We start from the raw sequence: 23,236 nt of genomic DNA, 5'->3' as shown, positions 1-23,236 counted from the left end.
CAATTTTGGATCTACTGATCCTCCTGTTTGAACAGGTATGTTTTCTGTTGCTTTCTCTGTTGGACATGAAATGATTTGCTTCCCTCTTAATCTAGTCTCCTGCTTTATTTTGACTAGTGCAGACAGGCCACTAGCGCTTTAAGCAATCTTGCAAGATGTAATCAGCTGTTAGAGAGAGTTCAATGTACTATTGTTAGATGTCTTGTACAATTATAGAGGAGAAGGGTAAGAAAGTAAAATAATGTTGTCTCCAAAATATGCGGTCTCTAAAATAACCCTCTGTCCAGCCATCAGTGGTTGGCTCATATTATTAAGGGCCTGATTCTGCAATCTTAACTCGTATTGAGTGGCATTAATACTGCTAGATCCATTTACTGCTGAGTAAAGATGACATGACATATAAGATATTGAATGAAAGTAGTGGGTGACAAAATAAAGGGAGAGGATGTGTATGTTAATTTGCAAATATTCAAGGCAATCCTATTATCTTCTTGGAAGTTCTGCCTCTCAGCTGGCACTGTAGTCTTATGGTGGCTGAATAGAGATGAGACAATCAGGAGTACCTGAGTGTAGATGGGCGACAGACATAAATTCACTTTGGGGACATACTCGAGGGAGAGGGAGACTAGTGAGATTGCTAGGTAGGCAAAGAAAGGTAGGTTGTGTCAGGCATAGGGAGGGATCCTGAAAAGCTATGGATTCATGACTGGGAGAAGGGAACAAAGGGAGCTTCAAAATGGGTAGAGTAGGACATTCAAGGGAATATGAGGGCAGAGTTGATGATGAGCTAAGGACTTAGAGGAAGGAGAAACGAGAGTCCTATAGCACTTTAAAGACTAACAACATTAATTTCTGCAGGCATAAGCTTTCATGGGCTGCAACCCACTTCGTCAGATGCAAGAGATAGAAATCAGATAGGGGGTATAGCTATACATCCAAGGGTAAGGAGCCCATAGAAAGGCTTGAGGAGGGAAAACCTCGTGAGAAGTGGCTGAATTATTGTTTATACTTGACAGCGTATGATGCTTTCAGTCCTGTACAGGCATCAGAGAAGACAGGATTCTTGCCCCAAGGAGTTTACAGTCTAATTCAGGAGCAGGCAGTACAGTGCAGATGGTGATACATGTGTTGAATTGCCTGAGTTCAAAGATTGGCATCCTATTTGCATGTTTTTAAATAGCCCCGTGAACAGTACTTAAAGGGGTAATGTTATTGGGGCTTGTGGAAAAAGTTAGGCCTTATCTGTACACAGGTTTTAGCCTTCAGTGGCTAGTAACTCCTGAATCCATACCTGTGCAAACTCCAGATGTAGACAAGGAAAGCTGCAATTTGCACTGATTACGTTTACACCTGCTTAAACCCAGGATCTACCCTTGGCGTTTGATCAGCACAGAGACACCAGTTTCTGGTCTGTGACGGCTAAATTGGGGCCAATCCCAAGTGAAGACAATAGCAAGATTTTAAGTATGGTTTGGAAAAGCTACTGTGGGTGTGCAACGAGGAAGTTTAATGGATATTTTTGCTGAAGGCCAAATGCCTACAAAACATAGGGTTAAACTGATGTAGGAAGAAAGCTAAATTGATGAGATTGCATTCTCAGTAAGGATCTTGTCTTAATTTTTTTAGTGCTTGTTTACACTTAAAACATGGCAGCTGCACGGCTGCAGTGCTTCAGTGAAGACACAACCTGTGCCGATGGGAGGATTCTCCCATTTGCGTAGGTACTCCATCTTCTGGAGAGATGGTAGCTAGGTTGATGAATTTCCTGTTGACCTACTGCTGTCTACACTGGGGGTTAGGTTGGTTTAACTGTGTCACTTGGGTGTGTATTTTTCACACCCTTGGGCAACATAGTTATACTGACCTAATTTCCTAGTGTAGCCCAGCCCTCAATAAAATGCCTTGCTTGCTTATGGCACTTCTTACAACTGTTAAGTCATAAGGAGGAGAATGCATCTAGGGTCTGTTACATAAATTTAAAAAAAAATCTTAATCTCTCAAAGTTGGTAACAGAATATCCGTGTAGCTGTAAAATGAAATTAAAAATAAGTTGTTTTTTTTTGTTCGTTTGTTTTTTCTTGCTCAGGCTAGAGTTGAAAGTTTTTGGGTTTTTTTTTTCCCTCCTCACTAAAACCTAGAACAATATATTGCAGCTCCTGCTCTTTTAGTTGTTGGTGATCTCAACATCCGGAACCTAACTCAGGTTTTGGCAAATACATTTAAATGTAACTTTTTAAGCAATCGTACTAATACTCATTATTTCTATAGCGCTCTTTGCTTTCAAAGTGTTGGACAAATACTAAATAAGAGTGGAAATGGATAAGTGAAACGTGATTAGTTAAAAATAGACTTGACTAAGCCCTGGTCTATACTTACCTGGAGGTTAGGCGGCAGTTGACGGGAGTTACGCAAACCATGCAAAGTAGCTTGTGTAACTCCCATTGACTGCTGTGCTTCCCTTCTGCGTGGCATCTTCACTTCACTGCGCTGACAGGAACTGCATTCCCATCGACGCAGCGCTACGCTGCTCGAGGGGGTGGTTTTACTGCGTCGACTTCCTGATCAATTGAGCGGGTCTTCACTGACCACTCAGTTGATCCAAATAGGTCGATCTGACTGTGGTGACTTTGCCGTCGTCAGTGTAGACATACCCTAAGAGTCATGGGAAAGTGTTTTACAGATGAAAATAAGTAGGGGCAGTTATTTGGAAAGAGCTGCAAAATATCTACTGTAAATTTACATCTTTTAAAAAGATGCAAGTTTAAAACGCATCTTTGTTTTAAATATCTTGAAAGGTAATATTAATATAGTAGTAATAATTGTGCTCACAAATTCTCCTGCAACTTGCTGATTAGCAGCAAAATTTACTCAGAGCTTCAATCTCTCTACATACTTTTTTCACTTCATAATTGCATAGGTACTACATGTAGATGACATCACTGGCTCGGTGGAGTCTTTCATGCATGAGTCACTGTTCCCAGTTAAGTACTGATGGAAAGTGGTTATCTGTTAGTTCCTTAGTCTGTGTGAACTTCATGTTGCATATCATAATTGGTAATCTTTCTGAGCAATCTTTGAAGCCAAAGAATGAAAGCAAATTCAGCTTTCATCTTTTCCATAAAGGTGCTCACTCCAGTTCAGTTTTGGGCTGTTTCATTTGCAGTGAGTGAAGCAGAATGCAAGTTGAGCCAAACAAGTGGAACTTTATTAAATCCTGTGCACTGCTCTGTCTGTGTGGCGGAGTTGCTTCCAGCCTAACATCCTGCATTTCCTGTTTTACTGGTGTCCCCTCAATAACAGTCCCTCCAGTGATTCTGGTTCCACTTATTGAGATACAGGGACTAGTTTGTGGGACTGTGTGGAGAAGACTGCACCTTTGCTGTCCCTGTTGTAATTGGTCTATGGTTGTAAACAGAACAATTTTCTAGGTCTGTCAAGCTGTCACCTTATTCCCTGACTAAATTCAATATGAAAAATACATTATAGAGTTGTGTTGGCACATCCCATCTTGTGGTATATTGCATTGTGCAAGGTTCTGGGAATTCCCACCCTGCTCTGATTCAGGGTACACAGAGTAGGTAGGGTCCAGATGTACCCTTTCCTACATTTTCCTTATAATTAATGTAACAGTGGACACACATCTCTTGCCCAAGTTTGGTTTTGAGTGGGGCTATTTCTAGAGTTGCCTTTGCAACTTTCTGTCCCTGCCTTTGGTTGCTTAGAGAGAGTCCATTGAAACTATGTATATCCTTGGCTGGAATTAAAGGGCTTGTCCAATAGAACACTTAGTTCTTGGTAAACCAGGGTGAGAAGTCAATCCTAGACTAACCTGTCATGTGCTAAGTGTCCATGTGGACCTTGCTGATGTGCAAAATTCCCTAGTGCGCTTTGCTCTATCCAACTTTGAAATAGAAGTAGATTAAAGTGCACTAGGGAACATATAGTGCATGGCAGCAGGGTCCACATGACACTTGTGTGTGGCAGATTAGCGTGGGGTAGATTCACAGCCTGGCTTGCAGTAAACTATGTCTACATAGTGGGGTAATGCGCTCTATGGGGTGTGATTTCTAAAGGACACTAATGTGTTGCAGATGAACTGGTTTGTGTAGACCATGCTGGTGTGCACTAAAGGTTTTCTAGTACACTTTAATGTAGTACTGTTTCAAACAGCACTATGTTAAAGTACACAAGCAGGGTCTACATGGATCAATTAAAGTGCAACATGTTAGTATATTTTAGAAAACACACCCCATGTAAAGTGCATTACCCCACTGTGTAGACAAGCCCTAAGTATTTGTGTAGGTAAGTCCTTCTATGATTGACTCCTTCTGCCTTCCAGCATGAGTCAGCACAAGTTCTCTGTATCTCTATGCAAGAGCCTAGAACCGAAATCTGTTACATAAATTTATTTTAAAACAGTTTGTCAGAATATTTTAATTGAACATATTTTCTTAATTTTATCCTTTGTTAGCTATGTACAATTGTATGCATCATAGAGAAATACAGATATTAATGCTTCCTTATTTGTCATTAACATGTTGACTAAAAATTTTTATCGGTCTTGATTCAGTTATATAATCTTAAATAAACAATGCCGCAGAAGTATTTTATCTAAAGCATTTAAATACTTGTGCATTCTGTAGTGCTGCTACTCTCTACAGGAAATACTTTTTGCTTGAGCAAGTCAGTAAACACAAATTCCTGTCAGGAACTTAACACTGTGTATAGATGACACTTCATTCTCACCTGCTGTTATCTCAATTGCCCTAAATAATGTTAGTTCTTCTTCAAGTGATAGTCCCTATCTGTATTCCACATGTGGGATACACATGCACACCAGCCATCCGAGTCTGGAATTTCTTGCAAACACTGTCCATTGGCTTGCACATGTGACGTAGCTCTCTTTGTGCTCCCAACTGAGGGCATAAAGGGCAATACAGGCTGATGCTTCTCCAAGTTCCTTCTTACTGCTGTATGGTCTGAGTCGGAATCTTCAGTGTCTTCAGATTCTTTTAATTGCATCATTCCTGTAAGAATTGTATATAGTTAGGGTGTGGTGGTTTTTTTTTTTTTTTTTTTTTTTTTTTTTTTTTTGGTAGTAGTATAGTAGAGCATAAATAGTCAGATAGCATTTTCCCCATTTGGGTATTTCCCCCCACAAGAAGTCTGGGATTATGCCCAGGGCCCAAGGGTTCAGAAGCTGTGTTTCCTGCCCTCGCTCTTTTTCTGTGAGCGACTAACATTGTTGCCTCTACTGTCTGGATGAGGCTCACATTTCTGTCAAGTGCAGCATCTGCCACTCTTCCCCCTAGAACTCTTGAGGATCAGGAACTGAGACTCAGGAAACACTTTATGGAGAAGGCAATGAAGCCCCAATCAGATCCAGTACATCAGCCTCAACAAACAGGCTGCTCCCCTCTGAGCATAAGCTCGAGAACGGAGACTAAGTCTATTAAGCCTAAGAGAAGGCTTCGCAGGAGAGTAAGGGGCACTCTCATAGACAAAAGGACAAATCATCTTTGTCTGACTGTCCCCAAAAAGAAGACCCTGTCAAAGTTGGGAGAGCCAGAATGCATGGGTGCTAAGGTCTTAGGCCCATCTAAATCCTCTTGATAAGAGAAGGCGTGCAAGGGTGTGGATCTGACAGTTCCAACACCGGCTCCAGTAGTGAAGACATGGGATAGACAGTTCCTGGTGCTTCCATCCACTTTGAAAACAGAGGTGGTACCGATAGTGACGTGGCTCCTGAGGAGCTATCACTATCACTAGAGAGGCTCTGTCTCCATCAGTGGACTCTTCTCATACTCCAATCAGAGACATATGTCTCCTCGGAAGACACCTTTGCTCTCCCCATCTGCATTCACCGCACCTATTAGGTCTGTCTATACTAGTCTGGGACATTGTTAAACGGAAGATGGAGTCTATCACGAGGAGATGGTGTTATTTCCCCATATCACCTGCCAGCCTTGTAGCACACCCATTGGTCCCATCAATGATCAGGGATCCAGCTTTCTCTTCCCGTGAGTCTGTGGCTCCACAGGAGTTTCTGTGGCACTGAGGAGAGGTAGCCCCAGACAGAAGCTCTAGAAGATCAGGGTTCCGACCTTTAACCAGACATGACTGGCCAAGGGACAGGTGGTACCCTATGCCACGGGGTCCTCCTCTACCATTGGATGTTTGGGCATTGTTAGAACCGTACCCCAGACACCCAGGAAATTCTAGACACAGGTGCATCGTGTGTGTGCATGCATATCCCATGTGCAGAATAAAGATATGGACAGCACATGTCGAAGAACCTCTAGCTAAAGGTAACCTCCATTTTTCCCCATGAATCAGGTAGTGTATGCACTTTTCTTCCACATGGTTCAGGGATACATGTTTATATAAGTGAGCTGTATCCAATACAGCAATAATAACGTAATAATTCTAAGAATAATGGCATTTCATCCTTCAGTAGTTGCTGGAATTGAAACGTATCTTCTGCAGTATCTACAGTAATATTTGGCATCTTTAATATTTTTAGTCTGTATCTGCCTTTCAAGAAGTTAATCTCTGTTTTGTGTCTCATATCCTCAAATTAGATGATCTTGTCATATCTAGCCAAGGGGAATACATCCATACTCATTCTGCTGCATGTTTTTGTTATCTGATATCACTTGCTGACCACCAAATGCAAATCCTGCCTCTAAGAAATCTTACGGGTGAATAGAACATGCTAAATTGGCTCAGATCTTTCATGCTGAACTGGAGAGTCATTGTGCACAAATTGTACCTCCATTTCCAAAGCCCTCACTTTCAGAGTCTCCCAAATGCATTGTTTTCCCAGGTGTTATTTAACATTTAGATAATGTAACTGGAGGAGCTGGTGAGACAACATGGGCTGGAGTTCCAGCTGTACACAGATGACATCCAACTCCACATCTCTTTTATGCCAAATATAAAGAGTACAGTCTTCCAGGATGAAGAACTAGTGAATTCTATCACATCTGTGACACTTACATGTCCTTTCACCAATAGTATCAGACAAACAACAAAAATGTATGTATGTGTGTGCATGTGCAGAATTAACTGAGGGAAAACTAAGTTGGAAAAAAATGTTTGGTACTGAGGATGGAATTTCTGTGGCCATTTTTTCTTCTCTTGTGGGAGTAAGTTCCACAGTCTAAATTCAGCTCTTTTGTCTCCTGCACTTACAAGCTTCCCTCCATTCTTATCAGCAGTTTCATTGTTCCAACGAAAACGATCTATCATAGGTAGTCATGGACGTGGAGGGAGAGGCAATCTCTTAAGTATTAATAGCTTTATACAAGGTACTGGTAAAACCATATCTGGAATACTGAGTACAATTCTGGTCACCCATGCTCAAGAGAGAGGAACTCAAATTGGAACAGGTGCAAAGAATGGCTACTAGGATGATGTGGGAACTGACAGCCTGTTTTCTGAGAGGAGAATAAAAGAACTGGGGCTCCACTGATCTAGCAAAACATAGGACTGAGAGGGGATATTATTGCTCTCGATAAATGTATCAAGGGAAATAAACACCAGGGAGGAAGAAGAGCTGTTTAAAGTAAAGGAAAATGTGGACTAGAACAAATGGTTATAAATTAGCCATGAATAAAATTAGACTAGAAATTAGAAGACGGTTTCTATGCACAAATGGCTGTTTTTGCCACAGTAGCACTAAGACAGAGGACTGACAACAATCTAATGCAGATGCCCTTAACAAGGGTAAGGGGAGACAATGGAGGGCAAGAGAAGGCATGTTCTTCAAAGTGCTTTCCTCTTTCTTGTTGTCGTCATGGTCTAGCCTAGGCTCAAAATTCCTTATTTCTGTTGAATTATGTGTAACGTTGATTCCATAAGTACAGAGAAATCTTTTCCGGTGTCTGTGTGGCGGGGAGGAAGGAAGGAATCCTTATTCATGGATTTAGAGCAGTTGGAGTTGGTAGGAATGTTTGGAAGGGGGCAGTAAGTCAGCAGGACCTGACCACAATGGAATGAATCCTTAGTAAAAACTGTCATCTTGTTTCCGTCTGGGAAGGAAGGATGGGGAAATAAAGGGTGCAGTGAATGTGTGAGTTTTCTGTCTTGTGTTTTTTATGCGCAGAGCAGAAATTACTTCACTCAAATTTTTTTCTCAAGTGTTTAGAAAAAAGTGATTTTTGACTTTCCCTAACCAAATATAACATAACCTTCCAAGATTTAATTTAAGATCGTTTTAATATTCATGGTAAGTACATAAATAAGTGTCAGCAAGGTAACTGTCAACCTTTTTTCCCAGCAAAGCTGACTGCTTTTTACCCTTCATTTATTAATTAACACAAACTACTTGTCATTTGTATTCTAATACCAGGAAAAACGTTATAGTTTTCCTCTCCCTCGTTCATATTTTTTATTCAGCTTGGTGGCTTTCTCAGAGATGGTAATTACATGATTTGGGATGTTTGTCCCATCATGTAGGGGGAAGGAGGCCAGAAACATTGTAACGTTGCAGTCATTCATAGAATTCTAGCTTGCTATGTGGTAGCAGCACTGCTTAGTGGTTATAGATCATTCAGTATAGAAAATTACCTTGTTCCTCTTGGTTGAGATTCATATGCTGGGAAAATAAAGTCATATTAATACTACGACTTAGACTTTACATAGCATGTTTTGCCCTTAGATCTTGAAATGCTTTACATTGGAGGGTAAGTCTCATTCCCATTTTAAGAAAACTGACACACACAGAAGTGAAGTGATTTCTCCAAGGTCCCACAAGAAGTCAGTTGCAGAGCTCAGAATAGAATTCAGTCTCTTGATTTTTAGGCTAATGGCCTGTCCGCTTGACTGTACACCCCCTAAAGAAGGAGTGGATGAAAATCCAAAGCTCCAAGTCAGATTGAGATAACCCTATAAGAACTTGGGGTACTAAGGGAAAGTCTGTGTTTTTTGTGAATACTGTTGGGTGGGAGATGAGAACATATTCAGGTGTTGATCCTTCCCAAGTGAGCAAGAAAAGAAGCTTAAGAAATCATTAATTATGTTGACTCTGTCTTCTACACAAGAGCGAGTAGGTTTGTATATATTTGATAGTCTGTAAAAGTCAGACACCATTTCTTAATGTCCTTTACCAGCCAAAGTGAACGTACCGTTTTAAATTAGGACTTCTTGCTATTAAAATGAGATCCAGGAGTAACCAGTTAATTGACCATGACTGCCAATTCAATTCAGTGAACTGTATTAGGTTTTTAGGCACAGATCTAGTTCTGAAATGGGCTAATGATCAGTTCACGTTGTTTAGCCTGAGAAAACGAATAAGCGCTAATTTTGTAATGATCACTGGTACTGTTAGTGTAATTTGAGCAATTAAAAAGTAATTTTTTGTTACTGTTGAAAGTGGATATGTAGGGAGAAACTAGCGTTACTTTGTTCCATTAATACTGTTTCCCTTTCTGGTGTTTTTTAGAAATATGACCGCTCAGATATCCAAATTTCAACTTGGATGGCCTTTCATTATGTGAAAGCTGGAAAGGGGTCTGATTCTCTTCTAGAAGGAGAAGAAAATGCTCTGCTAAGCAGAGTTTAGTATTAGATATTGCTGCCATTCACTGGTTGAAGTGGGAAGAGTTATGCAGCCTCTGATGTTGAAGGGGGAAAGAAAAAAAGTACGTACATTTGTGTAAAAAAGAAAAATATGCCGATCCGGCAAGGTGTTGAGCTTCTTCTAAAGCCATAGAACTCAACCTACAAAAACACCCACAAATTCATCCCATAATCCACCATATTCCCAAATCCAAAGAACAATTTTTCTACCACTTTGTTGGTTGCTGATCATAAAAGGTGAAGTGGGTGTAATTTGGCTGATGCTATTGGAGTCAGAGGGTGTCTCCCTCCTCTTTCCTTTCCCCTCTGTCAGTGCAGTGCTTCGCTCTGAGGGTTGAGAAGATCTGCTCCAGAGGTCCTTGAAACCCCCCTTACCCTGTTTTGGAACCAAATATTGCATGAGACGGGAGATGGATGGAGTAGAGAGCAGCACTGATGGGAGGGATAGAATCAGCAGTAGGAAAAGGGGAAATGAATGAGTTGGTCCTTCCTTCCCCTGCTTATGTGTCCCACAGGTTGCCACAGCCATCAGCTTATATCAGGTATCTCCTTATACCATCACTTGAGAATGGCTGCTCTATGATGTTATGGAGCACCTCAAACTCTCATTAAACTTCTTCATCTTGCAGATTTAGGTCTTCAGAGAGCAATTGAGTGTGCTGATAGTGAAATAACTATTGCTGAATGCTTACTTAGGATACAGTATCCACATATCTTGTACAATTTCTTTGTCTTTAAAACATTTTCTTCCTGCAGCTGAAGTATTTGTTGAACAGTGGGTCTTTGTATTTGGAATTCCAACAGAGATGTGAAGTGAATTAAATGTAATTCAAACCAAAATATTTGCTCTTGTTAAGTTGTTGGACTGTGGAACATAGTTAGAATCCATCTTACATTAAAAACTGTTGGCTGCTTTTTCTTTGGCACCTGAAAGTTTGTTCTGACAGTTCCCTCCTGCAGGACAGAGGTAGACATGGAAATGAATAAATTTGTTGGCAATTTTTCAGATGTATTAGGATTTTTCATTAACCATTATTTTCATTTCAGCCTGTTATCATTCTCCAATGTTTTATGGGGAGTTTTTGTGCTATGTTGTTGAACAGATAGATCTGGTACACACCTCAGGCTGATTATTTGTGTTATTTTTAGGGTATGTACACTTTTGCCATAAAAGCCTTATCTGTTATGAAAATAAGGAACAGTGCAGATAAGAGCACAGTATGTAATGTACCATTACATTCCAGACAATTTTAAACAAATACTAGAAAAATGTTGCTTGCATTTACTATCTGCAGTATTGTAAAGGTAAAGCAATCATTAATGGAACTGGAAATTTGAAACCTCTAAAACATGCTAACTTTCTGAAGTTGTTGTACATAAGACAACCAAAGAGATTTACTCACAAATAATTTCAGATAAGAATGTGATGAAAGGAAATTTAATATTCAAAAATTCACTTTTATAAGGGTAAACTTGATGGCACACAGACGCTAAAGGCTTTATTTGAATAAGTGACATCTAATTTTGGATACCTCCAATTTTAAAAAAATTCAGTTTGCTTTTCAGAAACATTGAGCAGCTACCATTGATTTCAGTTTGCTAAATAGATGCTTATTGCCTTGGAATACCAGTCACCCACATTAAAGGGTACATTTGAAAATTTGTTCTGAATTGATGTTGAATTGAAAGCATGGAGTCAATGTAACTACATCTTAAAAGGATCTAGTTTAGTTTGTTTCCAGATAAATAAACTAACAGTTGTAGTGGCAGCTAATTGGGTGCTACCAGCTCCGAGATGGTGGAATGAGTAAGCATGGGTTCACATGGTCTGAAAGAAGTAATGTTGGAATGTCTCTTAGGAGTGAGCAGCAAGGCAAATAGTGCTCTCTGCTGGCCACTTCACAGGCATTTTAACAACCAGAAAGCTTTTTGTTTTAGTTACACAAATATGGACTATATCTTTGGATGGATTGGAACAGTATGCTGGTGTTAATGGTGGATCAGATACTACAGCAGTGAGCATCATACGAGAATCTAATGATTAGATTAATAAAGGGAAGACTGAGATTAGATTTTTTTTTTTTTTTAAATTAGTGTGTGTTGTGAATGTTGCAAAATAAAATGTTTTAAACTGGGAAGTTTTAGGAACTTATTTCTGTTGTCCCAACACAGGTAATATTTTCTGAACTGGGAAGCTAGAATTGCCTTCCTCATGTACAGTCTGAATTAAAATATTCCATAAAACAAGCAGTTTTACTGTAACTTTCCCTCTAGATTAGAAACTCCTTTGTACTCTTTTGGAAAGGATAGACCTAGGAAAACTGAAGCAAAATATTTAGAACTAAAGGAGTAGGAAATCTCCTTCTGTGCCATTTTGATGCAATTTCCATTACCGTTTCCTTTATATTCTATCCTCTGCACGTGGTCCTTGTTTCCATTATTTGGGAGAGTACAATCACTAGTCCTAAAATTGCTATAGAGTGTGTTCCTTACAGCAATGGCTTTCTCAGTTTATCCTGAGTACTACTTACTTTTCTGTGTAATCCCTGTGGAACAAAGAAAATGTCAGTGAGTGTGTGCTTACTAGCTTTGTTAGACAGTATGTTGGTTCTCACATGCACTTGCTAGGTGAATGTTCAGTTAACTAAAGATTTATCTTTCATTACAGAAAGCTCTGGGGTGGAAAGTGTAGTATTTACAAATGTCAAATTTAACTAATTTTCAGAGCAGAGTCAGGCAGAATATGTAGCTGGGTGGTGTACACAGGAAATAGGAGGACTGACTTGCTTAGACTTGAGGAGTGTGATGCAATGAGTAAATGAGTGTAGTGTTGCATTGAATTTCAAGTTTAGCATTACCTATGCCCTTGAATTGAATGAAGTGAACTGGCCAGTTCTTCTGCTTGTTGTTTGAACTAATGCTAAAAACATCCACATAGCTTTTACAAAATGATTGGGCCTTACTGATTTACTCTTCCCAAAAGTTTAACCTGTTGCTGTAATAAAATATATCTGGATACCTCGTGTGCTGAAAAGTTAAAAACGTCATTGAACTCTGAGGTTAGCATCAACAAATGAGTGAATATAATAGTGTTGTGTCATTTGATTGCCAACATTTTAAAAATCCTAATTTTGAGTAGCTAAGTCTGAATTTTAAAAACCTAAGTCTACTTCAAAAAAATGAAATTTAAACCATCACCGAAATGTTATTGTCCTGAGTAGCCATATATGTAAAATTGTAATTGACTCTAAGTGGATATTACTATGAAAATATGTTCCTGGGAAAATTTCTTAAACAATTTTCTAAATACCATTTTAAAATATATTTAGTTCTTGGTTTTGGCCCTTTAAAAAAAGTTGCATTTCCATTTAAAATTCAATGCATTTGCATATTCACCATTTTACAACTTTTTTTTAAAAAAGGAATATTTGACATAGGTATTACAGAAGGACAGCTCTGAATCACAAGCTTTTATAGATTTATTTTTTATACAAAGCAAATAATGCGACATGCCTGATATACAGACATCTAATGTGTGTCTAAGTTCAAAATGGGGGCACCTTGAGAACTTTTATTGCAGCATTAGTGTTAACTGATTTGTAATAGAGTTCCCCCATAATTAATTGTGCTGGGTAAAAATCACTGAAAGCAACTTTTCTATTTGGGCTGAGCAGAATACGTTTCCAAGAGTCTCATTTGAGAGATTTCATTTTAGGACTCTACACTGTAGTTCATCTTGCTTATTCACTGTAACCTCAACATACGATGACAGAATGACTTTCAGAGTGTCCCAAAGGACTGATCAGAAGGGTTTGCCACTTGCTGTGAAAATTCGGTTAGTGTTGAAGATCAGGATATGATCCGATAAGTCTCTTCCATCTAAGCTAAAATAATATTTTCAGTAATTGTTCCAAAACTTCACTTTGAAGATGTTCTATTAACATTAGATAAGAAACACTCAGTGTTGTTCCCTAGCTGTGAAGGAAACAAATAATTGGCCAAGTTGTGCACTGACAACCATCTAATGCGATCCTGCTGAAGTGAATGGCGTTGCACTTGAGTGTGACTCAGTGCAGAGTTTAGTCTAGTGTCTTTTGAAGGTAGTAAATATTATGGATGGGCTCAAGCCATATAATTTATATCCTGGTTTTGAACATTTCCGGAGTTGTGGTGTTTGGACCCCAGTTGTTTGTTTATTCTGCTGTATAGTATAGATAGAGACCATGGTCAAAATTTGGACTCAGCTCTGGATTTAGTTACTCTCAAAGTTCAGTGGTGGTTAAATCTTGGGTTTTCATTTGGACATATCTTTTTCTAGAAACTACAGTCTTTTTCATTGCTCAAAAGGCATGTAAATAAACACTGTAAAATGTGGCGTAATCACAGGGTGCAAAGGGGAATAGAGAAATGACTGCTTCCACATGGTATAGAAAGAACTTAAATTAAAAGGTTTATTGTTGTTTCATATTTACTTAACAGATCTTGTCTGTGTAAGCTCTTGCCAAACTCGTTTTTTGTATTTCTTGTCTAGTCTTGCTGACCTACTATTTTATGTTCCTGTCTTGTCAAACAGGAAGAGCCATAACAGACTCAGCTCAGGTTTTGTGGGATAAACTATAAAATATATGTGGTGTATGAAATGAATTTTTTCTTCGATATTTCTCGCAGAAGAGAAGAGCACCTTTAAAAAATGAAATAGAAGCTGCATTCTTCCTCCAATACAAAGTATCTGAGCTACCTTTTTACTTGAGATAACACATATGATGTACCATAAGGGCAGCAATGTTGCTTTTGAAGCTGTCATTCCATTATCAGTTCTGTAATTTTGTGTGTTTGCTATGTTGCCCTTTTATTTACATTGAATGGTGTGGAACTTTGGCATGCACACTGTCGGAACACAGGATAAAGATCCAGAAATACCAGAGTTGATCTTAGATGCTGGCTGTCCTTGCGGATTTAGCCACTCTGGCATCTGTTCTTGGTCTGTAATATTCCCATTTGACAGCTGGAAACAGAGGCTAGAGAGCAGTGCCGTCCCTAGGGTATGGCGAATCGGGGCGACCGCCCAGACCCCGTTCTTTGGGGGGCCCACGCATCTGCTGGCCCTCTCACCCCCACGGGGCACTGTCACTGACGGGCGGAGGGCAGGAAGGGCCCGCACAGTGTGTTAAGGGGGGCCCAAATAGTGTCATTTGCCCCAGGCCCCGCACCACCCAAGGGATGGCCCTGCTGGGAGATTCAGCGATTTGGCCAAGAGCAGTTAGGGTTCAGAGGATAGGCTGTTTGAAGAGGCAGGCTGGATCTTGATTCCCCTAAACTAGTTCTTTCTCTTTTTCCAGATTGGGATAAAGTTTGGATTATATCTCAAATCCCAGTTGAGTCCTTGAGCTGGTAATGAGCCACTGTAATAATTGACTTGTTTTGAAGTATAAACCTTATGGTAGCCTGTCAATTCTGTCAAGCCTTAAAAACCCAGCTGTTTGTAAGTGATCATGTGTCAGAGTTTTTTCAGAAACCAAGGTAGAGCTGCTTTTCATAATGGGATGTGAGATGAGGAACTAACTCTTCTCTACTGTTTACTGGTTTGAAAGTTCAGTTTACAATGATATGTTTTCTTTGGACTTTGCTTTAGAGCTTGCTAGATGAACGTTAGGATAGTGCGTATAAGCTGATTGCTTTTCCCAATCTTTTTATAAACAGTGAAACATTAAATGCTCAAATTAAAGAAGAGTGTACATGATTTTCCTGTTTGGTATAATCACTTCTGGGTGTATGTTCCCCCGAAGGTCCAATAGTAACTTGAGAAGTGTTTTTTCATAAAGGTAAGAGAAGAATTTAAAACAAACTTGAGCTCTACTCTTTACTGTAGAATTTTTGATATATTGACAAATTACATAGGAATGAAGTATTTTCCTCTCCTTTCCCAAGCAAAGGACAAAGTAGGTCACAATCTTAATGTAGAAACTTTCTAGCTAATCTGTATACAATCTGATGTTAAATCTGTCCATTAAATTATGTGTACACACAGTTTTAGCTAAATCTTGGTGCAACTGGCTGATATTGAAAGCTTTTCTGATTGGGTATTTCAGTTGGGTGAATATATTGTTAAAATGTATTAAAAACTATAATAGCCTTTCTTACGTTGTATGTGAAAAATAGCCCTGTAACTTGGTATTGCCCTGCCAAATGGGGGGTAGGAGTAGGGAGGAGGGAATGCTGGATTGCTGTGTAATGTTTCTCTAAACAACCGTGTTAGGTTCATTTTTGCAGGTGTAAAAATTGTGTTTCTGGTTCCTCTATGATGATGATATGTAAAACTGCTGATATTTGCTAAATAAACATCTATAAAAATGGTGGTACAGTGTTTGCCAATATTGTCCAAAGCCCTTGTATCTTACAGTAGTGATGTAATATGTTGAGCTAGTACTTGTAGAAAACTTTATTTTGTATAAGTGATGATGTCACTAGGGCAACTACAATAAGGGGCAAACTGTGTGTTTTGGTAAATTAGTGAAAACTGCAGGAAAAGTATATTCTTGCTTCAGCATAACTGAAATGTTTTTCATTTAATAGTTAATATAGACTTAAAATCACTAACTAGATGAAATTTCTGAAAAGAATAGCATTTTAACAAAATATAATTCTAAAATCTGATCTTTGGTCTAGGGAGCTGAGAAATAGGTGAAAGCCTGAAAATGAATCCATTACATAAATGAGCAGAGTAAAAATCTCTAGGCAATTGAATTCCCCCAGATCATTAAAGCATATAAACTCCAAACTGGCTTTGGAGTCCATTGATTTCTGGTAGTACTAAAACCAATGAGTGTGTGACCAAATGTCTAAAAATGAATAGGGCAGTTTCTCAGGGATACCATTTGGCCGTACTTGTCACTTTAGAAAACAAAAATTGAGAGGAAAAAGAAACTTTCCTTTTTCCTCTCACTTTCATTAGGTATGGTTGCTCTGTTTTCCATGCAGCATCACCCAAGGTTTAACAATAGAAATTAATTTATGGGAATTTTAGGACTGTGTCTTTCCTTGCCTATCTCCCTTTCCATCCAAAGATTCTTATGCATTCATATCTATTGTTAAACCTTGAAAGATGCTGCATGGAAGGCGGAGCAGCCATAGCTAGTGAGCCAAGAACTATAGATCTTAGGTTGTATCTGTATCTGTTTCCCTTTGGCAGTGGCAGCAGCAGGATGAAATCAAGGCCTGTGCATGTTGTATTTATGCTGTTGACAGGTTTGCCATGGGATGCAAAATATTACCGTGCATGAGGGCAGCCTAGATTGTGTTCCTAATAAAGTTCTTTGCAGGCTTTTGGGATCGCAGAGGAAGAGAAGGGAAGGGAGGTGAGGGAATCTTTATGGGAAAGTGGAATAGGGAAATAGAGACCCAGAGGTAAAAGAAGGATGGAAATCAATACGTGGCAGCAGAGGAAAAGAGAATTGTGGGTGTAACAGAGAGAGTGGGACTGTTTTGTGGTAAAAGTGCTTGCTAATAACTTTTATTTCTACCTCCTAAGAAAAATCTCCTATCTAATATTTTGGCCACACACCATGTTAAAACAGGGGATATGTGGGAAGGGATGGCATTCCTGACTCCCCATTCTAGTCCTTCACATGTGAAACTGAGGTGAAAGGTAGCCCTTCTTCCAAGAGCTCTGCCTCACACACACCAGTGATTTTTGCCTTACACCTTTCTCCGTGTTGGTAGCAATGTAGCTTTGAGTTTGAAAGGCTGTTACTTTGAACTGCAATAGCTTAACTTTTAATATTTTGTAGGCAATTTAAAGTGAGAATTAAAAGTAATTCATAATTGTACCTTTAAAAATCCAAATGTGAAGTTGAGATAATGTGGCTGAGGATAAGCCCTTTAGGAATTCTCAAGGTGCTCCAGCAATTAACTTGAAAAACAGCCTCTATTTAAAACATTCCACAGTATTCTTGATCTGTCAGAAACTATGTAATACATGCACCTGATGTCACATCCATATGTAGGAGGTTTGTGACTCATGGCTTAGGAATGTTATCATAGTTTGTTTGGTAAGCTGACAGTGCCCTTGGCATGGACAAGATACAAACTAGAGACAACCCCAACCAATCTGATTGAGCCAGATGCAGAGCAGACATTATGACTGGGAAACCCAGAGCTATTAAAACATTTGAGAGGTTTTGGTGAAAACATAAATGAAGGGAACAAAGAGTAAGTAGTGATTTAATAGCACAGGAATTTAGAAGTGTTCATAAAATATTCAGTCCATTCCTACTATAAGACATGCACGCCATAATTTTTAAACTTTTGGATGCCTCAATTTTCTGGGCCCGTCTTCAGACCTGTCAAGTCTCATGTTTAAAAGGTAGGTGCTCAGCACTTTCTGAAAATCAGGCCTCTTTTAAGGTGTAATAGTTTTGGCCTCCCAAAATTGTAGCACCCAAAACCACTAGTTGTTTTGAAAATCTAGCTAGCATATGCAATATATTGAATTTTTCCTTATGTTGGACATTGAACAATAGCTCAGAAAGTTGTCCTTGTTATAAGTGTGTTAGCTGAGATGGAAGAAAGAGTTAGATGTTCTGTCGTGTCCAGCCCTCTGTGATTGTAATAAACTTTTCACTATAAAAATGATCTCCTTTAGTAATAGTAAATGTAGTAACCTATACTCAATACAGTAGATATCTGTGGGAACCGGTTGTGTACCTCTGTTGATGCAGCATCATTCTAGTGATAGTGCTATGTATAGTGCAGGGGTGAGGGAAGTTGTGGAAGCCTATACTCCCATTTGTTGGTAAGTTATGGTATCCTTCCTTCAAAATACAGAATATATAAAATATATGAGACATACATGTCTCGTTATAGCAGTAGTATGTGAAAGAACGTTGTTGGAGATTGATGTGATGTTTCTGAAATGTTCTTTGATGTAACGTTGTACTGGTGTATAAAGAGTGTTTCTCTTTATTGGGACCTGTTGACCAAAGTTCTTGGACTATTTCAGTTTGAGGAGACGTTTCTGAAAATTTACTGTCACCTTAAAAAAAACATCCTGAGAGAGGGAAATACTGTCATTTCCCATCACACAGTGGTGGTGTAAGGTGCTCAGATACTAGAATAATTGGGGCCATAGTAATGCTGAAGATACCAGAAAGGAAAGACTTCTGCTTCACATAATTCACTTGTGTTAGAGGGTCAAAGTTTTTATGTACCGGACTTGCATCTGAATGAAAACTTTGCCATTACCTACAGTAAGTATAGGACAGGGCACATTGACTGTTTGGGAAATACCTTCTTTTACCAACATGTACTTGCAATATCTGATGGATCTTTTTCCTTTGCATACAGGATCCAAGCTACTGGATACAAGTACATCGCCTGGAGCATGGGGATGGAGGAATACTAGACCTTGATGACATTCTTTGTGACGTAGCTGACGACAAAGACAGAGTGAGTACAGACTGTTATTAAACAGGCTCCAGATTCATTGCCTGTGAACGCACACTGTTTCATATTTCTACTGTAAACACTGAAGAAGAAATAGGAGAATGTGAGAATCAAACAACATGAAAGTAATTTACCTGAGTGTTTTAATATTGATGCTTTCACAAAAAAGCTAAATACATTAGTGAAATGGAGCTAGAAATGTAATATAAAATATTTGATTTAAATTAAGGCATTTTCATTATGGCAATATAAATAAAGTTGGAATATGAAAGTCAGGGTGAGGAGAGAGGAAAAAACCCTGAAGAATATAGACAAGATTTTCCAAAATGTGGAATTAAATTTAGGATCCTACTCCATAATTAGGCACCTAAGTAAGTAGCCTGGTTTTAAAAAGTAGGTGCCTAAATAAGAAGCCTAGTTTCAGGTGCTGAGCACTCACTGATTTAACTTTCAAAAGTCATTGATTTTATTGGGAGCTACTGGGTACTCAGCACTTCTGAAAATATTAGGCTGCTTGTGTAGGTTCAGACTTTTGGGACCTATTTCTGAGACTCTTGGACATGTAATGCATATTTGTTTTGTTTGCAATCAGCTAAGTTGTTTCACTTCAATATTGGATTTTTGTTGGAGATGATGGATACATTTGTACTGTCTTAAGTATCACAGTCAGATTGGATAAAATAAGAGACTCTGACATTAGTAAGATGGGAAAGTTGTATGCAACATGCTAAACCTTTTGCATTTTGTAGCTCCACTACATTGGAGGTATTGAGGACTGTGATAGAGCCTTCAGTCTAGAGATTTGATTCTCAGGTCTCTGTCCCATTCATAACGACACACAACTGCCTTTATGAGCAGAAATAGACAATATTAAAACTTCTTGAAAATCACTCAAATGTAGAAATAAATACTCTTACTTAATATTGCTTGGGACAGAAGTTAATTGACAGGGTTATTTTAACTCCTGTACTAAGGCTTTAAAAAGCAGGGAATCATGGGGTATGGAAGATTCCTCACCATCTGAAATGCTAAGGTTATTCAAGCTGTATAAAGTAACAACATACAGTGTCTAGTTTTTAGGAATCTCCTCTATAAAAAAGTGGCCACCTAAGAAATCATGAAAAGTGGAGACCATGTAATGTTACCATCATGCTACTACAGTTTTGTTTATAGGCCTCAAGTAGAACGACTGTTACCATCAGCTCTGGTTTTCTGTTAAACTTGGCCGTCATGTATTTTTTACACCTGTCCTTCCTAATGGAGGAATCTAACGTCTTGTTACTTAGGGTGTGTCTACAGTAAAAACTAAAGTTGACCTGTATTAAGTCGACTTACAGCCACTGCAGTAATTACTGCCATGGTGCATGTCCATACAACCCTCCTTGGTTCGGTGATGCGTGTCCTTACCAGGAGCATTTTCAGCAACCTAAGAGGGGCAGTGTGGGGAGCTGAAAGCCTGGTCTTTCAGCTCTGCTGGCAGCTCCATACAGGAGCCCGGCTGGCCCACAGGCTCCTGGCAAGCTGCCCCCTCCCCCGCCATTGGCTTCCCATTCTCCTCCTGGAGCCTGGGGGAAGCTGCCTGGAGCTTCTCACCTCCCCGTTCCCTGCCCGGAATGGGATTCAGCCACCTAGGCCTCTTGCCTTGGCTCCTGGCCGGGTGTGGGATCCAGCTGCCCAGTGGGGGGAGGGGGCAGTTGGGCTCTAGGTGCTTGACTTCCTTGTCAATGGAGCCGTGAAATTGACGAGTGCTAAGGCAACTGTAAGTAACATGGTGTCTATACAGACACTGCCTCAATCTAACTACACCGATATAAGCCCTACATCTCTTGTGAAGATGGAGTTATTATGTCAATGCAGTAGGCACTTACGTCGGTAGGATAAGGCTGTAGTGTAGGCACTGACCTAATGAGGTTGATGTAAGTTGCCTTATGTCGAACTCACTGTGCAGTGTAGACCAGGCCTTAGAGGTTTCATTCTTTAGCTGTAACCTTTGCTTGCAGGCTTCAATGGTGAACTCTTCATACTGAAACTATCTGTGGGCGTTTTTATACGCATGATTAAACGAAAACTCTCTCTGCCATTGAAATAAGCAACGTCATCATTACAACATAAGTGGATAAGATACTTTTTGAAACAGTTGACTTATACCATTTCTGTAGATTTGCCTAGCTTGTTTCCTCTCTCTCTTATGAATCTGGCATTTCTATGTTCAGTTTCTACTCACTGCATATATCACTTAAGATTTATTTTTTTTAAAAATCTTGAAATGTTGATGTAAAATGTGAAACGACAAATGTATGTTGTACATAGGTTGTACTGTACTAGTTTATTCTTAATTAACCATTCCAGCTTGGCCTTCCACTTTGATTGTTTTCAAGTACCTCAGTCATTAGACACTGTTTTTTATTACATATCTTCTGCTATTTTTACTCCCACTTTGAATACTAATTACTTTTCTAATTCTGTTTTGAGTAACTAACTTCTTTCCATATAGCAAATGTTTTAATTGCATTATGTTTGTTAAACCTGATACAGAGTTTGCAAGTTGCTGAGCTTCATTGGCCCTTTAATGAGACCGGCACATAAGTACATATTTAACTTTAAACATGATGTGTCTAAGAGTGTTTAAACAGTTCATAAGCATGTACTTGAGTTGCCAGTGAAGCCTGAGATTGCTGAAGTATTTTGTTGAACTGGGACCAGAATACTGAGCATCTTGCAGAACTGAGCTTTTAACATCTTTATGATAATTTTCAAGGGAGAGATATTCAAATACACAAAGGACAGTGGTGTTGGTCAGTCACCCTCCTTAGCGTTAATGCTATACGTAGGAATAATTTTTAATATGCAGTATTGCAATTTTTTCTTAATTTTCCGCTGCTCCTGCAGTATAAATTGTTGTTCTAAAGTTGTATATCTTCAGTTTATTAAAGGTCTAATTTTAACTAAGCAGCCATACACCTAAAACCTTGTACACGTTTTTGTAAAGTCTAAAGTCTTGCAAAATGCTGCTACAGAATTGCAATTCTAGTACAGAATATGAAATCATTGTGCTGTACATTCCTTTGGAGCCTTAATTGTAAATACCCTAAATGTTATGCAGGAGCAGCAGCTACTTCAGTGAAATAACATAAGCTCCAAGAGTAATATGAAGTATATATACTCCAGTGTCTCCATGGAAAAATTGTTATATGCTTTAAATGCACATGAAGAACCTCATGACAACAGCTGCTACAAGTGGAATAAAAAAAGACAGATCTTATGACGGTTCCTTTCCCATTAAAATGCAGTATGTTAGGACAGTCTTATTTTATCTTTTTCACCATCCTTCCCCCTTGTTCCCTGGTTTCGTTTATACCTTAATAAAATGGAATAGATTGGTGGTAAGGAACTCTCTCTAGAGTGATTTGAAGTGTTAAAAACAACCCTCAATATATTGGGGGAAAGGGGGGAAGGGAATATACATTAGAATGTTGTGTGCCCAGTTTATTTGTTTCTTCTTTGAAACCACAACTTCTATATTAGTGATTTTAACATAAAAAATAGAAATTGCATGATTCATTCTAATTTTAGACAGCGAATCAATGTGATTTTCACGTTAAACTGCATTGCCAAGATGAGGACACCTAAGTATTGTTGGAGACTCTTTATGGAGTTTTATTTCTCAGGAGGGTACATTGTTTTACAACTCTGAAATACTGAATTTATTTGTAGTTACTTTAGCTTATCACAACATGCTGATAAGATAAAAACTATCATTAGCCTATTCCTCATTTCCTTTATGAAAAGTGGATTTATATTTTTACATCTTGAGTTGATGAATAATACAAAACTAGCATGTAACTTCTGCCCCCTGTTGCAAGCAGATTAGGTGATAATGCTTTGGGTGGATTTTGGGATTTTTTTCTTTTCTTTCTTTTTTTTTTTTTTTAACCTGAAAATAACTTCCATTCTGAACAGTTATGAGTGTACAGCTTACTGGGAAAGGGGCATTAGGATATTTACCCGTTCAAGCAATCTGACTGGATGAATCCTAAATGCTATTTAATAAAACTAGTCGTCGTCATAAATATCCTTACATTAGATTAAAATGTAATAAATACATTGTTCTATTAGATAATAAAACATTTTTAATAGTTTCACAAAAAGCTGCTTCTTTCTATTTAACAGGACACTGTCATTTGAAAATAGCCCACATTAGGTTTTGTTAATG

At 38.8% G+C, this 23,236-nt stretch overlaps 1 protein-coding gene across 11 annotated transcripts in view; it reads left to right on the top strand.

The window, feature by feature from the left end:
* PARD3 (par-3 family cell polarity regulator) overlaps nt 1–23,236 on the top strand; it is a 641,307-nt gene that overhangs the window by 54,566 nt on the left and 563,505 nt on the right. For all 11 annotated transcript variants that reach the window (XM_067542623.1, XM_067542631.1, XM_067542629.1 and 8 more), the window contains exon 2: nt 18,925–19,026. In XM_067542623.1, the coding sequence (XP_067398724.1) occupies nt 18,925–19,026 (102 nt within the window). The remainder of the gene's footprint in view (nt 1–18,924; nt 19,027–23,236) is intronic.

This window comes from Emydura macquarii, unplaced genomic scaffold (assembly GCF_026122565.2).
Source record: "Emydura macquarii macquarii isolate MOO-44397 ecotype Brisbane River unplaced genomic scaffold, CSIRO-AGI_Emac_v2 contig_719, whole genome shotgun sequence".
In the NCBI taxonomy this organism is placed as follows: Eukaryota; Metazoa; Chordata; order Testudines; family Chelidae; genus Emydura; species Emydura macquarii.
The sequence above is the reverse complement of the archived record's forward strand: the minus strand, read 5'-3'. Positions and strand labels throughout refer to the sequence as shown.